We start from the raw sequence: 17,175 nt of genomic DNA, 5'->3' as shown, positions 1-17,175 counted from the left end.
AAGAAAAACCTGCTGTTATAAGCCATCTGGGAATTGACCAAATTCCTAGGCTTTAGGACAGTAGTTCCCAAACCAGGGGCGCCGCTTGTTCAGGGAAAGCCCCTGGTGGGCTGGGCCAGTTTGTTTACCTGCCGCATCCACAGGTTCGGCCAATCGCAGTTCCCAGTGGCTGCAGTTTGCTGCTCCAGGCCAATGGCGGCTGTGGGAAGTGGTGGCCAGCAAGTCCCTTGGCCTGCGCCACTTCCTGCAGCTCTCTTTGGTCGAGAACGGCGAACCGCAGCCACTGGGAGCTGCTATTGGCCGAACCTGCAAATACAGCAGGTAAACAAACTAGCCTGGCCCACCAGGAGCTTTCCCTGAACAAGTGGTGCCCCTAGTTTGGGAACCACTGCTTTAGGGTAATCACTGTGTGGAAAATGGGGTGCTGTCTTCCTTCTAATGGGAACCCCCATCTACCTGCACCCTGAAATCCTTATATTGCTGTTTGTTGTTCCTAGGCCCATGAACAAGTTAGTGAGAAATGGGTCGTGCTGGGGAACAAGACGAGCTAGGATAGAAGGAGGTGATGATATTTTTGTGGGGAGTTAGATAAGCTCAGCTATTGCATAATATTGTACATCAGAGAGACACTGGGGAAAAGTTTCTTGTCCTTGGTGTGTATTTTAGTATATTTTGGGGAGCTGCATGGTATATTAGAATTATTGTGCTTTCTCTGTCATAAGAACATAGGATTTTACCATGCTGGGTCACTGGACTAGTATCCTGCCTCCAGCAGTGTTAAATTCCTGATATTTCTGAGGAAGGCAATATCCATCCCTTCAGTAATATACCTCATCAATTTTGTAAAGCTGTAACCAGGTGATCAAGATCAGCTCTCATCCTGAAACATACGCAAGAGAAGATGTCACTTTCTCTTTTTTTTTTTTTTTTTCTCTCCTCTCTGCTATTAGGGTAAATCAAACAGATATAAATATTCAAGTTATTTTATAAAGATTAATACCCAAAAAGGAATATTGTGTATTTGAAATATTCAGTATTGGACACAAAGTACAAAAAGCCAAGTAGAGAATATATACTGTAAATTTCTAACTTGGCAATATAACTGAATAGCATATAATCAGTAAAATAATACATCACACAGAATCCATTACAAAGCTGTAAGGTAACATAATGATAGAACAGCTAACTGAAATAATCCTTATGATGATGTAGGTGTCTGTTTTTTTAGATTCTGTCTTGTCTTTATGCCTTGAACGTTTTCATCTTTTAGTGCCTTCAAAAGCTTATCTAGAAAGGAAAGGAACACAACATTAATTTGTCTCTACTACTTAAAAATGTAAATACAAAATATTTTCATAAAAACTCTCACTTTCATGGGAAACTCAGTAAACCACTGTAACTCACTGAAGATAATCGGATATTAAAGTGGAAAAAGGTATCCACTATTTTGAGACACAAAATCCATTTAATTTGTTCTTAGGTAAAGTAATTGAATTAAAGTTGCATCTTATAATTTTTTAGATATTTTAGAGTTTTTGTATCTAATAGATTTAAATTTTCTTTTTAGTTTTTGTGTGACTTTAGCTCTCCTGAAAGATTTCTAATGTGATTCTGCTTGGGGGAAGAGATGAGAATCTTCATGTCCAATCAATGATTGGCTGCTCTGCTTAGGCTGCCAAAAATGGATATCAGCCATGCTTGTTTTATTCCTTTCCTGTGGATATTTTGCTCACTTGGAACTGAAATGAAAACACCAAAGGCATTTCACCACTAGCCTTCAACATCACGTCACTACTGACCTATGCTGGTTTCAGGAGTGATCTGCTGCTGAGTGCTTCTATATCCCAGTACCAATGCTGGGGTCTGTTCAGTTCTTCATGCCCAAATAAATTTGTTAATCTCTAAGGTGCCACAAGGACGACTCGTTTTTTGCTGATCCAAACTAACACTACTACCCCTCTGAAACCGGTGAGAGCAAGGTAACTTTCCTTTCATCTGTCCCTCTATGTTCAATAAAGGGAAATACCGTTTTTCACAGGAGGGGGAAAAAAACCACCCTTTTGTTTCTGCCTCTACTCCGTTTTTCTGGCCAAGCATGAGCATTTTCAGAGGTAGGAGCAATCCTGAGCACCTCTCAAAACGTCTAATGCTGTGAGGCTGGGAAGTTGCATGCCGTCTGTTCAAAAGTGCTGTCCTGGTTAAGGACATGGGGTAGCCCCCAAGGGAGACAGCTCCTTGAAGGGCACGGATGCAGAGCTGTGCCTGGCCAGGGCTCGAGCTACAAATGCTCCTGCCCAAAGGCTGGGGGGTGAGGGGAAAGGGCAGAAGGTCCAGGCCTCTGTGCTGTGGGGTCCTCGGGGGGACTAAGGGAGGGAGTGAGGGGCGCTTAGGGCTGGGGCCAGGGCCCATGCCTCAGTTCGTGGGTGGGGACAGCTGCCGCCCAGGACCAGCCCTGAGCCAGAGGATTTGAGCGGGGCCCTGGGGGCCAGGCCCTGCGGAGGCGGAGGCGGGGGCGTGTGCTCGTGCTCTGGGCAGCGTGCGGGTGGCTTAGCGGGGCCGGGCCGGGCCGGGCCGGGGGTAGCGGGGCCGGGCCGGGCCGGGCCGGGGGTAGCGGGGCCGGGCCCGCACACGCACACTGCTGCGGGTCGGAGCCGTCCCCGGTCAGCGCCAGCAGCTCCAGCTCCTTGAGGCGGATGCCCAGCTCGCAGATCTCCCCGTCCGCCGGCGGCGGCTGCTGCCCGGGGCCCCGCGGGGCGGCGGGGCAGAAGAAGCGCAGCGGCTCGTAGGGGATGGGGGCCAGGCCGGCCGGCCAGGGGCGCGGGCAGCTGCGGGGGGGGCCCAGGCCGGGAGGGGGCCGCTGGGGCCCGGCCGCGCCCCCCCGCAGGGGCACGAAATGCTTCCGCCAGAGGCCGGCGTCCGCCAGCGGGGCGGCGCTGGGCGCGGCGCGGTCATAGAGGGACGGGAAGTAGAGGGGCCGCGGCGCCCGCGGCTGCTGGCGGCTCATGGCGCCGCCCACCGCGGCCAACCGCCGCCGCCCTGGGGACGGTGGAGCGGGGGCGGGGCAAGGGGAGGGGGCGGGGCCGACTAGCTGAGGGCGAGGGGGGCGGGAGTCGGGTTGCCAACTCCCCAGGAGTGGCCGGGAGTCTCCAGGAATTAAAGACTACTCTTAGCTCCGGAAAGGTTCTGCTCTGATAAATGTGTTCGTCTCTAAGGTGCCACAAGTCCTCCTTTTCTTTTTTTTTTTTTTTTTTTTTTCCCCCCCCCTCTTTAATCAGAGACTACCTCGTGATGAAATCTCCAGGAATGCGCCCAACCAAAATTGGCAACCCGCGGTGGGGGGCCTGTGGGGCATGGGGTGAGGGCACCAGCTGGGAAGAGGGATTCAGGGGTGGGGGCAACTGCGGGGAGAGAGGCGCTGGACACAGAGGTGCCAGCGACACCTGCGTGGGGGTGGAGCCCCCTGGTGACTGTGCTGGGGGGGGGGGGGAGGCTTCATTCCAGGCGGGACGTTGAAGCTGTTCCCAGGCCCTGCCCTGGCCAAAAGCTCAGCCTGGCACAGGGCTCCCCTGTTTCCCCAAGTCCAACTCTGGGTCAAGGAGCTGGTGCCAAGAGCGCCGCTTTCTCAGTGACCTGCTGGCAGGGTTTCCAGGTGTCCGTTTTTTGACCAGAACGCCCCTTTGAAAAGGGACCCTGGCAGCTCACTGGCCGGGCTGTTAAAAGTCCCATTGGCGGCGTAGTGGGGCTGGCAGGCTCCCTCCCGGAAGTGGCTGGCATGTCCCTCTGGCTCGGGGGCAGCCACGGGGCTCGAGCGCACTGCCCCCTCCCCGAATGCCAGGTCCACCGCTCCCATTGCCCGGGAACCACAGTGCCCCTCTATCCATGGAACTTAGTTCCTGATAGCGATACATGGCCTACAACAAATGCGTGTCAACAATATTGACAGCAATTTGATGGGTATGAGATTCTGTGTTTCATCCAATATCACTTCCTCACAGAGACGTTGTGTGCGTCCCTCCAAGGCCACAGCCTGAGCTGAGGAGAGTAACTTGAAAGGTATAATGCACAGAAACAATTCTGGTGTATATTAATAGTCACTACTGTTACAGATCACTTTGTGTCAGAAATAAGTTAAAGAAATTAGTCAGTAGAAAAGACCTATTTCTGTCTTTAAGCAGCCAACCAAGTGCCCCAAGAAAATCTGGATGCCTAGTAAAAGTGTACTTTAAAGGGACACTGTCAACTTGAAAATTACTTTTGTATCCTTTATCGTTATCAGTAGCACCTAACATTACTAAAAATCGCTCAAATGTGTATGGAGCAAATCCATGCCTCCTGAGAACTGTGCATGTAGTGAGACAAGGGATCTTCTGCACACTTCCTTTATTGAAAATGTGATGTGCCTGTCAAGGATGCATGATAGACTCAGAAAGCAGCATTTTTGCAATTACTTATTGAATAGTGCCTTAAAAGAACAGTCTTTTAGCTGTCTATCCCTAGGCCCACCCATGAATAGGGGGAAGTGGATTTTTGGGGGTGGGGGAGGACCAGGAGTGAATTAAAAATGACATTATAGTGGCATTTGCTTTTAGATTGCTTGTTCAAATTGAGCCCAGGTTGAACGTGTCTGTGGGCCCAAGATTGCATTTCTTCTGCAAATAAATCTCCGACTGATTTCAGTGGAAATTTTGGGAGTTTAAGGACTCCAAGATCTGGAGTCATTATGTCATTAACATCAGATGGCTAGTTGGTGGTCTGTGTGAAATCAGTCTGGTGATCTCAGTCCTGAACTCAGTAAACAAGTGTTCCCATAAAAAAAACTCCACATATCATGTGGCATTAATTGGCAGTCTTGGTGATAATCTAGACTGAGAGGCGAACCTTTTCCATGGGATAGGGAGCCTGAAAATTTTAGTTCTGTGGGTGAAAGGTCTTTAGGGCTTGTGGCCATATCACAATTAGTAAATTCACATAGGGTGAAGCTAACCACAGTGCACTGAGCTTGCATAAGCCCCATTGAACTGCTGATGTAGGCTTAAGTGTTGCATAGAGCCCATGCATTGAGGTGGATTCAACCCATCATATTTTTTCATTCTTTTCTTGAATAAAATGAATAGAGCCCTGTGTGGATTCACAAATGTGTATCCGCATCCAATCTACTATCCGCAGAAATTATCTGCAGATATCCTCATCCGTGGATGCAGATATCTGTGGATTTGAAGGGCTCTACACCGGGGGCCACATTGAGGCTCTGAGACATTCCCCCCACCAGAGCTCAGTCGGGGAGAGCTGCAGGCAGCTGTGAGAAGCCTGCACGGAGTCGCGGACTCTCCACCTGCCCTCAGCCGGCTGGGGAGCCTTGGGGGCAGGGACATGGCTGGGGGCTGCTCTCAGCTCCACCTCTCCCCACGCACAGCAGGTCAGTGGGAGAGGGGAGACCTGTGGAGCTGCCCGGGGTGCTGCTCGGGTCCCCCCGCCCAGAGCAGGTGGCGGGTCCACTGCGGCTACCCACAGTTGTCCGTCCGGCTCTTATCATTGCTGGGCTGTAGCTCCAAGCCGGAGCAGGGTCAGGGAAAGCTGCACTGGCAGCTGTGGGGAGCCGTGGCCCAAGCAGCCCCCGGGCAGTGTGCCAGCCCCCCGCCCAGGGACCCAGGCTCTCCACAGCTGCCAGCGCAGCTCTCCTGGACCCATCTGTGGCCAGGGAGGGAAGTGGCTTGGAGCCGCAGCCCATCCATGGTAAGAGCCAGGCAGGCAGCTGGGTGGAGTTGCAGCAGAACCTCCACTTGCTCTGGATGGGGAGCCCGAGCAGCCCCCGGCACGTGTCCCTGCCCCACAGCCCCTCTGCCCAGGGCAGGTGGAGGGACCCAGGCTCCGCACAGCTGCCAGCGCAGCTCTCCCTGACTCGCCTCTGGCTGGGGAGGGGGGCGGCTCGGAGCTGCAGCTCAGTCATAGTAAAAGCTGGGCGGGCAGCTGTGGGGAGCCGCAGTGTACCCTCCACCTGCCCTGGGCGTTGGGCCCAAGCAGACCACCCCCCCAGGGCAGGTGGAGGATCCGTGCCGCGGTTCCTCACAGCTGCCCGCACATCTCTTACCGTCAGAGCCCTGAATAGATAACAAAATTTGTATCCACCATCAGCAGATATAAAGGAGATATCTGTGGATTTGCAGGGCACTAAAAATGAATATTTTGGTATTATCTTGCTAGAAACAGGCAGCTTTCTTATTCTAGTTGTAATATTCTGTGCTGCTGGCTAATATATGAGTGGGTGTTGCTTTTGAAATTTTGCAGATACAGACAGTAAATATAAAAGCAACTGACAGTGCCTTTGAATATGATTAGAAGCTAAAAGATAAAAGGCTGGGTTCATGCCATAACTTTATTTCCTGTTGTATTATTTATGGAATATATTTAATTTAAATGGATAATAAGAACAGATGTATTATGGTGGTATGTGAAAGGTGCTTCAGCTAGTAAAACTCTTTTTATTCTTCCCCAAGTGTGACTATAAAATATTAACACCACCCGTGTTCTTGAGGAACTGAACACATCTTTATAACTTGATTTTAGAAGGGTACTGGATGGTTCAGAATTCTCGGTAATGAGATAATCTTTACAGATTTCAGTCCAGTTCATGTTAGTAGTGACCAAAAATAATTTCTGTATGTTGGTTCTTGAGTGGCTTATGTGAAATGAGTTGTCAGTTTTAGCCCATTTCCTACTGGGCAGGTATCAGCATCTTGGGAACCACCACATCACTTGTCATTGATTGGCAATGTGAGTAGAGATGCTGAGCATTGAATGGACATAGAGTAAAAACTACCCTTTTCTCTAGAGATGGTCATTCCTAGTTAGATTGGAGGAACGTTGGATTGGTGGCACGCAGAAGCTCAAGTGGTTGCACCAAATTGTCATTCTTTGACAAATAGATCTTGCTGGCTCCTCCATGAAGTCCATGTTTCACTTATGGATGTAAAAATGTCTTTGCTCCGAGAAAAAGTTCAGAAGCTATCAAATCTGTATACTATCTCATTTGCTAAACAGGTCAGAAACATGTAACCTCTTACAGGCAGACTTGGAGTGGTTAGAGGCATTTCATATATACAGTGACAAATCCTGACCATAAAATGGGTTGATTTAAAACAAAATGTCAGTCTGTCAGATATCTGGCCTTCCTTCATTCACTCATATTCAAATGCAGCATTGTATGCATTTCATCCACATTGCAAGGTTGGACAGAAACACCCCAGGACACCATGCTCTCGATCTCTCCGTCAGTGCATGAAAAAGTGCACTTTGAGCCGACCTGATGCCATCCATGAGGCAGTCCCAGAGATATGTGGATTTGCAGGACTGTGCCGGATTTGGGAACTTCACAATGCTGGGGTGAAGCCATCAACTGTGGCCGCTCTGGCTGGTGCAGTGGTCCTCAGTAGACCTACCGTGTTTCATGATGATGATGAAATTAAATAAAAGAGAGTCCCTTTTATTTTATCACTATTTGTGTGTTTGGCTCTGTATGTCATAAAAGTATTCTAAGGAATTTACTGTAAATCTGACACAGAGGATACATGTACATATGATACACAAAGAAAAGGAGTACTTGTGGCACCTTAGAGACTAACAAATTTATTTGAGCATAAGCTTTCATGAGCTACAGCTCACTTCATCGGATGCTCATGAAAGCTTATGCTCAAATAAATTTGTTAATCTCTAAGGTGTCACGAGTACTCCTTTTTTCTTTTTGCGAATACAGACTAACACGGCTGCTACTCTGAAACCTGTCAATATGATGCACAGGTTTTTTTAAAAATTCCTCTGTCTCTGATGTATTATCGAAAGCCCTCATGGAAGAAATATGTTTTAATATGATTTTAGAATGATTATTTAGATATCAAGACCATCCAGAGCTATCATAATTACTGATAAAATTTTTGGAAGGGATATTAACTTTGTGCTTCAGGGCTTAAGCCAATCTCCAAGTATTAGGGATCAGGATGAGAAATAATGTGGGGGCAGATATCTGACATCTGCATAATGTGTGGTTCTTACACCTTTCTCTAAAGCATCTGGTACTGGCCACTATCAGAGGGCAGGACACTGGATGAGATGGACGTTGGCACTGATACAGAGTTTGCAAAACTGTGCTCCTGGGAGAGAGAAGTGAAGAGGAAACTCTTGTAACGAGGAGGGAATTTCAACTGTAAAGGACAACATGGAAGAAGATGTGAAGGCAAGAGTAGGAGGAAGGTATGAAGAACCATTCAAGAGGGAAGTTTGAGAGAAGATAACATAATACAGGTAAAAAGAAAAGGAGTACTTGTGGCACCTTAGACACTAACAAATTTATTAGAGCATAAGCTTTCGTGAGCTACAGCTCACTTCACGAAAGCTTATGCTCTAATAAATTTGTTAGTCTCTAAGGTGCCACAAGTACTCCTTTTCTTTTTGCGAATACAGACTAACACGGCTGCTACTCTGAAAATAATACAGGTAGTTATAGCATGCAGTTTTTCCTTTGCTAGTCTCCTTTCCCATGATTAGATACTACAAAGATAGGCAATATAAAAGTGATTAGTTGCATTTCCCCAAAATAAATGGGTTCTACATAGTTAAGAAAATTCTTGTGGTACAAGATTCTTTTTATCTTCACAAAAAATAATTGGGGAGCATATGCTACCAGTGCTAATAAAATGGATTTTGCTGTCTTGCCATCTAGTGTTTGTTTCTGGCATTGTATTAAAGGGTGCTTAATTTCCATGTGACAGTCAATATGATGGTAACATCTTTAGCACAAAAAAGTTTTGAAAGCTATAAAAAGAATTAGGGATCAGATACAGGGCAGAAGAGTGACACTGAGCACGGGACAGCTGTAACATGGAAAGGCTGTCAGATATAATTCACTATGGCATAGTATGGGTTTTAAAGCTCTCCTGATGCTCATAACTTGCGTGATTCTCTCCTTGATTTCATGTGTAATCACTGACAGCAAGCTTGCCTGGATGGCAAGTAAAAGCTCCTAGTCCTGATATTCTGAAATGAGGATAACAGCTTTCAAATTGCTATCTAGTCATTTCTTGGAATTGTGTCTATTAGTCAAGATGCTTTCGGTGTAATTTGGTATTTCTGTAGTTAGTTACAGACATCTTGGGTTAATGTGTGTCTAATAACGTATGTTAATAGTCATGTCTAGGGGTCAAGCTAAACAGCAAAAATACTGAGATTACTTTTATAGGAGGTTATTAAGTTGGATACGTTGTTTTGATGTCTTTTGGAGCAGAGCATTCAGAAAACCAAATATACATGGAGGATAGGTTCATCAATGGCTGTTAGCCAGGATGGGCAGAGATGGTGTCTCTAGCCTCTGTTTGTCAGAAGCTGGGAATGGGCAACAAGGGATGGATCACTTGATTACCTGTTCTGTTCATTCCCTTTGGGGCACCTGGCATTGGCCACTGTTGGAAGACAGGATACTGGGCTAGATGGACCTTTGATCTGACCCAGTATGGCCATTCTTCTACAAAATAAGATAAAAGACATTGGTATCAGAGGAAAAAGCACTGCTGTTTGGTATAACTACTTTTGTTCCTGTTAAGCTTTCTAGAAGTTCATTAAGGTCTGTGTGATGTTCTTGTCCTACGCAGCTGCACAGGGAAGTAAGCCTTTCACATGTGACACCGTATGTAGATTGAGGCTTGGTATATGGATTGAGCAGGGATGTGTTTTGGACCCTCCTTCCTGTGAGTAAGTGCAGTAGGTGGGGAATAGGCACCTCTCCTGCATGCCTGCCAGCCAAGCTGGCTGAACATGATGGCAGGATATGCAGTGTCTTGTAATGGGGTAATGTAACACACTCAATCTCTGCAGAAAAGGTAAGTGCAATCTCATAAAGTATCTATGGAGGGACTATGATGGAGTGTTTATCTCACACCACCCCTGAAGGGGCTAAGGTGGCTCAGAAGGGGTTAATTACCCTAGTAAGATGAACCTGGGGGGAGACTTAGGCTTGACTGACCAGCACTAATTGAAGATGGAACCCATCTGAACAGGAGCAGAGGGTTGTAGTGTGGAGGTTTGCCGTCACACTCTGGGCCTAGAAAGGAAAGGAGCAAGCCCACGGGGAGAACAGAAGCCTTGAGAGTCTTTCCCTGAGGGAAATGGTTTACCCAAACTGTGGTAGGGAGAGTGGAGAAAAAAACCTGCACAGGATGGGTAGTAAGAAGCCTAGGGAAATGGCACCAAGGATTGAGATGGTGCAGACTTTGGCTCCTGATTTTCAGGTCCCAGGCCTTTGATCCCTCTATCAGCCACTGGGGAAATGGCAGAGGCTTGAATCAGAAGACTGCCTGGAATGACACACAGATAGCTAGTCTGGTAAGACTTTGGTGCCCTGGAATGGGGAAAACTGTATAGTGACCTTGGCAAAGAGCTAAGCCATAAAGAAGAAGCACTGTGACACTGAGAAACAAGAAAGACTGGTGTGAGTGAGTGATGGAAGAGGGAATCAGAACCATTCCCCAGATACATTCTCAAGGAGGTGTCCCAGTGATGAGTGAAACCCTGTGACAATTTGGTGGAGAATGTGGGCATGACAGTCACCCCTGATACAAAGGGAATGTGAAGGCCCATAGGGAATGTGGACTATAGATCTGTTGTGTATAGATTCCTTCTTTGCAGAAGGCAGATTTAGCCTCCTGAGCTGGGCCCAGAGTCGCCACTCCCGCTGAAGGGGACTGTCAGATGACAAAGAGAGATCCAGGCCCAATTTATGCAGATCCCGGGAGACCAGCAGAGACAATGGGGGTATACCTACAAGGTTATTTTGCAAAGTTAGCTGAACAGTAATATTTACTTATGCTCCTCTGGGAAGTGAGTAGGAGCCACAGAGATGGGAAATGAAAAAATGGTTCTGGCACCAGGAGGCCAGAAAATGAGAGTGAGCAGATGAGCCTGTGAGTGAGTGAGCCTGTGAGCAGAAGGGACTCACAAAAAGAGAACACTGCTAGTGGGATCAAGACAGGAAGCCCTACCCTGAAGGTGGGAAGGTGACATTTTACATGAGGAGAGAGAAGGAACGGGAGGCATCTGTTTTTTCTGTGGGGAATCCGGGCATACAAGGAGGCGTTGCCCTCACAAGGAACAGAATTGTTGCCTGGGGAAGGATGAGGTCCTGATTAAGGGCAGGAAGAAAGGGTTAGTGGATTACAGCAGGGACATGGCTGTAGTAGAGCAGGCCTGGGGTGATGGTGACAAAGGGCAAGAAAGAACTGGAGATGAGACAGCTGCCTCCAAAGACCGACCTGAGGTGACAGGAATAAACATGGAGAGCAATCAATATATGGTGGGGACCCAGACCTTGAGAGAAGGTCTGGGAGGCCTGGTCAAGAAATCCTGAATCTTATCTGTGTTAGCCAGAGGTGCTAGCTAAAGAGGGTTTTATGTTGGCTAAATGAATATCTTCATCCTAATAGGTCTGTGTTATGATATACTCCTGGGGGAATTCTGTGCCACTGCTCATATGCAGAATTTCTGTCCTCTGCAGATTTCTTTGCTTCCCCACAGAAAAATGACTTTCTGACAGGGAAGCCACAAGAGCGGTCATATGATCCTCCCCAGGAGTATGTTTCAATTGCCCAGGGTAGCCAGCAGAGAGGTAAATCACTGTGGGGCAGGGAGCAGGACTGGGAAAGACCGAACTGGTGGCTCCTACCCTGCGCTGGGTTCATCTGCTAGTCCCAGCTGGTCTGGGAATGACAAGACTGCCTCTTCCTCTGCATGGCATCCGGGGTCAGGTCACACCCACACCCAGATTTCTCCCCCAGCTGCAGGAAGCCCTGCAAACTACTCCCCCCTCCCCCTGCACTTCCTGCACCCATCACTCCTCAGCTGCAGGGGGAGGGATCACTACAGGGAGCTGCTCCCCCCCTCCGCCAAACCTCTGTACATCCAGATCACGCTCATACTCAGACCCTCCCGCCGAGTCTTGCCCCACACACTCGGAACCCCCAACGCCAAACCCCATTCCCCCTGCACCTGGACCACCCTGATGAGCCACCTGGATCCCGACCCCATCAAGTCCTACTCCTCCAGCATCTAGACCCCCACATACTCTGACCCCCCTGCTGAGCTCTATTTTCCGCCCCTGAGACAATGTACCTGCACAGCTATGGCTGTTCTTGCAGCTTCCCTTTGCTTCCCCACAGAAAAATGACTTTCTGACAGGGAAGCAATGAAATCACTGGGGGATATTAATTCTGCATGTGTGCAGTGGCGCAGAATTCCCCCAGGTGTAGGGGGGCTGGGGCTTGTTGGGGTGGGGGTTTGGGTACAGGAGGCTCGCTGGGAGGGTCTGGATACATGGAGGCTGGGCAGATGAGGGAGCAGCTTTCTGTATGGTGCCCCCTCCCACTGTGGAGTGATGGGGGCAGGAAGTAGCATGGGATGCGGCACTTTCTGCAGCCAGGGGAGTGTCTGGGGGTGGGTCTGACACATCCCTGCCTGCTCCTTGCAGGGGAAGAGGGAGTTCTGTCCTCCCCAGGCCAGCTGGGACTAGCAGCTGAGCCCAGTACAGGGTAGGAGCCACCAGCTGGGGCATTCCTAGTCCCATGCTCCCCCTTGGTGGTTTACCTCTCTGCTGGCTGTTCTAGGCACCTGAAGCAACGCACCCACGCTGCTGGGGAGGGGCACGTGACCTCTCTTGCAGCTTTCCTTTGCTTCCTTTCATTTTCTGAAGGGAAGCAAAGAAATCTGCAGGGGGACGTGAATTCTACATATGCACAGTGGCTCAGAATCCCCCCAGGAGTAGCGGGTCAGGTGTCTAGTTGCAGTGTAGACATACCCTCAGAGTGCACCCACCTCTAGTCTTGGGCCTCTTATTCTTACCTGGCTTAGGTGGATTCTTGCAATTCTTTCACTCTTAGAGCAGGAGCGAGGTATGCTAACCTGTCAAAACCAACTGCTTATTGCCCTGCAGGCCTGAGTAGGTTTCAGGCATCTGCCTTTCCTCCTTTCAGGACCAACGATTTTGATCAACAGTCTTTAGTCTTTATATTTAGCAGGTGGAACAAATCACTAGAGAAAAAGGATTTTAAAACATAAACAGTCTGGATCAGACTAAATATACATGTAATCTTATGCTTCACTATAAGTTAAGTTAGACAGGCTTTCCTCTTAAATTTCAGGAATAGAAGAGAACCATATATTCTCCTAGCCAGCCCAGCTCCTTCTATGTCTGTGATTCTTAATCTGGTTCTCTCAGGCTGTGTCTTCACTGACAAAATGTGTTTTAACTGTGGAATAACTAATGTGTGTGAGATATTCTTGTAAAAACACAATAGAGACAAGGCACTTCAGTTTTGCTACCAGGTAAACTAGAGAGACAAGGTGAATGAGGTGATATCTTTTATTGGACCAACTTCTGAGCACTTCCTCAGGTCTATGTAGCTGGAAAGTTTGTCTTTCACCAATAGAAGTTGGTCCAATAAAAAATATTACCTCACTCACCTTGTGGCTCATACTGTGGGACCAAAACAACGACAACAGTGCAAAATACAAGGTTAACTACTAGTGGGTGGTATAGTGCTGATCTCTGCTATCTATCTCCTGGGAGACCGTACAAGTGGCTTTGGATTTCACTGTGAGATAATTATTGCTTTTTGTTTCCTTGCTTTCAAAAACAAATAAACAAAACCCCAACCATTGAAGACAGTCTCGGGCTATGTCTACCGGACACACCTTTTAGTGACATAGCTGTGCCATTACAGCTGTGTCTCTAACAGGCACGCAGTGCAGCTGCTATTTGCCAGCAGGAGAGAGCTCTCCTGCCAATAAAGTGCTGTTCTCACTAGCGGTTGTCATTTCATCGAAACGTTTGTCTTTCGAGGCGTGCTTTTTAACACCTCTGAAGGATAAAAGTTTTGTCTTTCACTTGCCAGTGTAGACAAAGCCCCCATCTGACCTGATGCCATTTAAAGTGGTTTTGGTGCTCCCCACAAGAGGAGGATATAGCAGTTAAGTTTATTTGCTCTTGCATTGTGTCTTAACGACCCTTAAGTGTAAACTGGTTTCAGAGTAGCAGCTGTGTTAGTCTGTATTCGCAAAAAGAAAAGGAGTACTTGTGGCACCTTAGAGACTAACAAATTTATTAGCTCATAAGCTTTCGTGAGCTACAGCTCACTTCATCGGATGCATTTGGTGGAAAATTTTTCCACCAAATGAATTTTCCACCAAATGCATCCGATGAAGTGAGCTGTAGCTCACGAAAGCTTATGCTCTAATAAATTTGTTAGTCTCTAAGGTGCCACAAGTACTCCTTTTCTTTACGTGTAAACTGTTAAGCTACTGTTAGGCTATGTCTACACTGGCAATTGAATGACAAAATTTTTGTCTTTCAGAGGTGTTAACTTCCCCCTCCTGCCGAAAGACACAAGTTTTGCCGCGAAAAGCACCAGTGTGAACAGTACGTTCTCGGCAGCAGCGCTCTCCTGCCAGCTCCTGTTTTCCTAAGGGCTTGTCTATGCTGCAAAGTTGTCAACACAACTTTTGTCTTTCCTGAAGGGGGCTTTTTTTAAGTACCTGTGAAAGACAAAAGTTTTGCTGACGCAAGTGGAAGTGTGAACGCAGCTTTGACTGCAGGAGCGCTCTCCTGCAGACAAAGCTAACGCTGCTCGCGGGGCTGGAAGTATTTTGTCAGCAAAAGTGCCAATAAAGTACCGAAAAAAAAGCGTTTACACATACTGACTTTAGCGACAAGGCTATGTCGACACAGCCTTGTCGCTAAAAGCTGCATGGTGTAGACAAACCCTAAGTGAAATATCCAGTCCTTTCTATGGTACAGAAAACACTATAGCCAGTGGCAGGCAGGCAAAGGTACAGTCTTAACTATTAAAGAGAACCCTCATATTTTGTCAGACATGCCATATCCCAATATATGTCCTCAGGGTCCTCTATTTCTTCATATTTTGTATATATTTGTAGCCAGTTCCTCAGCAGGTATAAAACAGCATCAAGAGAGTTGTATTGATTTCACCAGCTGAGGATCTATCCTTAAATACACATCTTGTTTAGTGAACAAATATTATTATGACACTTTGGACATTCATATGTATGCAATTTTTCTCCTTATAGACTGTGATTTATACATCTTTTTTTTTTACTTGATGAAGTTAAGTGTTTGTTGCTATTGGAGCATATATGATGATTTGTTGTCCACTTTTTTGTGGACCTATATAATATCCTGTTTCTTAATTTGGAGTTCCCCTGTTTTTTTTTTTCTTCTACATTGCTCCTTTTAAAAAGGCACTTGTCAAAGTGTTAGATATCAGCACTTTTCTCTTCCTATAAATCATTTATGGCTACTTGCATTATTCTAGGACTATATCCAATATCAATGTCTATAAAATATTTTGTGATTTCTGCAAAGCTTTTCAGTTAATTAGAAATGAATGATGAAATATCTCCATTAAATGGACTTTACTTATGAACTCATAAATTTTACTTGGTATAAAGTGGTTAGGCATACTTTTTAATGCTGTCAAGATAAATGTAATAATCATATATCAAGATTTTATGATGGCTTTTCTGGTCATCTGCCTTTGTTTTTAACAGACATTTAGCATGTTATTTTAATCACACTCCTCGGAGTGGCAGTTTCTGCCAATCTGAAGTGGAAAGGCCAAATCAATGCAGTTAGAAGGAAGGTGGTTAGATATATTGCCATTATGAAATAAAAGAGTGCCTGCTTACACAATCTGTATGTTGTGTGATCATATGGAATATGTTTCCTCTATTTGGTATGTAGCTTCTCTAATTGTCCAAATAAATGGCAACACAGCAGTTCAAAATTATTGTTGATGACCAAGAAATTCAACCATTTGACTATTGTCAATTTCCTCATTAAATTGGATTTTCTATTGGTGAGGGTGATGCAGTGACTTAGTATAGTTGCCTTTCATTTTGGAGACTTGATTTCCAGCATCTGACATTGGAAACCTGCCACAGTCTGGATTCAGACTTGTGTCTAAAGGTGACAAATATTTTTAAATAATACAAGGGAAATACTTTCTTTGTTGAATTATCTGAACATTATTGTGGACATTTCTGGGGAAAGAATCTGGCTTGGTTTATTGATCAATCAAATTGTTTGACTCAAACCAATGGCTTCTTGGGAGCTAAAATGCTGGACTGGACAAATCATTAGAAAATATGCTTCAAAGGACAATCTTACAGGCAAGGTGATGGGCAGCATGACCTAACAGATCTTTTCCTTTTGTTTCTTCTTTGACTCTCTGATTCTTTAGTTATCCCATTACCTAGTATCATTCTTAACACTTAGCTATGTTATTTTAAACCCATACAGAACTCTTCACTTCTTAGCATCCACCTGTATTACAGTTGGTCTATCTCCTTAATCAGCAGGTGTTTCATATAGAGCTATGAGAGTAACTGACTTGTTTTGCTTCACTGGCAATTCCAAAAAACTGAAACACAAAAAATTATATTGGCTTTAACCAAAACCACTTTTGTTGTTGTTTTGAAATTTTTAGCGAATGAAAAAGTTTTAAAAAATTGTCTCAGGTTGAACAACTTTCTTTGTTCATCTCCAACTAAAATGTTTCACTTGGATTTTGAGTGTTATTTTTTAACTTTTTAAATTTTCTAAAATTTTCAAACAAGTCATTTCAAACTGAAAATCAAAATGTTCTGACTTTCATATTTTTTTTACATGAACAATTTGTTGAAATTGACACAAATTTGTGAAATGTTTGTGTTGCCAAATTTACATTTTTTTTTTTCACTGAAAAGTTTCAGACAGATTTTTTTACCTAGTTTTACTATATTGACACAATAAATGGATTGGACCCAGTTCTGCTCCATGGCAAAACTGTCATCAGTTTCAGAGGGAACAAGTCCATTATTTGCAAGTTGTGGCGCTGACATGTATAGTTAAGACAGTCCCACGTTTAGGCCCTGGACGGTGGGGTTTGGGCTTTGGCTTCAGCCCCGGGCCCCAGCAAGTCTAACACCAGCCCTGGGAACCCCATTAAAACAGGATACTGACCCACAGTTTGAGAATCATTGCTATAGGATATATCCACACAGAACAAAAAAAAAATTACATTGTGACCAAGCATCACAATCACTGGCAGAAAAAGTGCTCTAGAACTCCAATGTGAGAGCAGC

At 46.0% G+C, this 17,175-nt stretch overlaps 1 protein-coding gene across 1 annotated transcript; it reads right to left on the bottom strand.

The window, feature by feature from the left end:
- Window positions 1–285: 285 nt before the first annotated feature.
- Window positions 286–3,004, bottom strand: C6H11orf91 (chromosome 6 C11orf91 homolog). The gene is made up of 2 exons (XM_038406078.2): window positions 2,635–3,004; window positions 286–1,287 (listed from the first exon to the last, which is right to left on the bottom strand). The coding sequence occupies exons 1-2, from the start codon at window positions 3,002–3,004 to the stop codon at window positions 1,199–1,201; spliced, it is 459 nt and encodes a 152-aa protein (XP_038262006.1). The 3' UTR covers window positions 286–1,198.
- Between the last annotated feature and the right edge of the window lie 14,171 nt (window positions 3,005–17,175).

Source organism: Dermochelys coriacea, chromosome 6 (assembly GCF_009764565.3).
Source record: "Dermochelys coriacea isolate rDerCor1 chromosome 6, rDerCor1.pri.v4, whole genome shotgun sequence".
In the NCBI taxonomy this organism is placed as follows: Eukaryota; Metazoa; Chordata; order Testudines; family Dermochelyidae; genus Dermochelys; species Dermochelys coriacea.
Note: the sequence above shows the minus strand (reverse complement) of the source record. Positions and strands in the feature narration are given on the sequence as shown.

Bases quoted from the DNA above. Each gene is read 5' to 3' on its own strand.
- C6H11orf91 (XM_038406078.2), bottom strand. From the start codon at position 3,004: ATGAGCCGCCAGCAGCCGCGGGCGCCGCGGCCCCTCTACTTCCCGTCC. The intron at 1,288-2,634 runs GTGCGTGTGCGG...TTTCCTTTCTAG, and splicing joins CGGCTCCGACCCGCAGCAGT to ATAAGCTTTTGAAGGCACTA.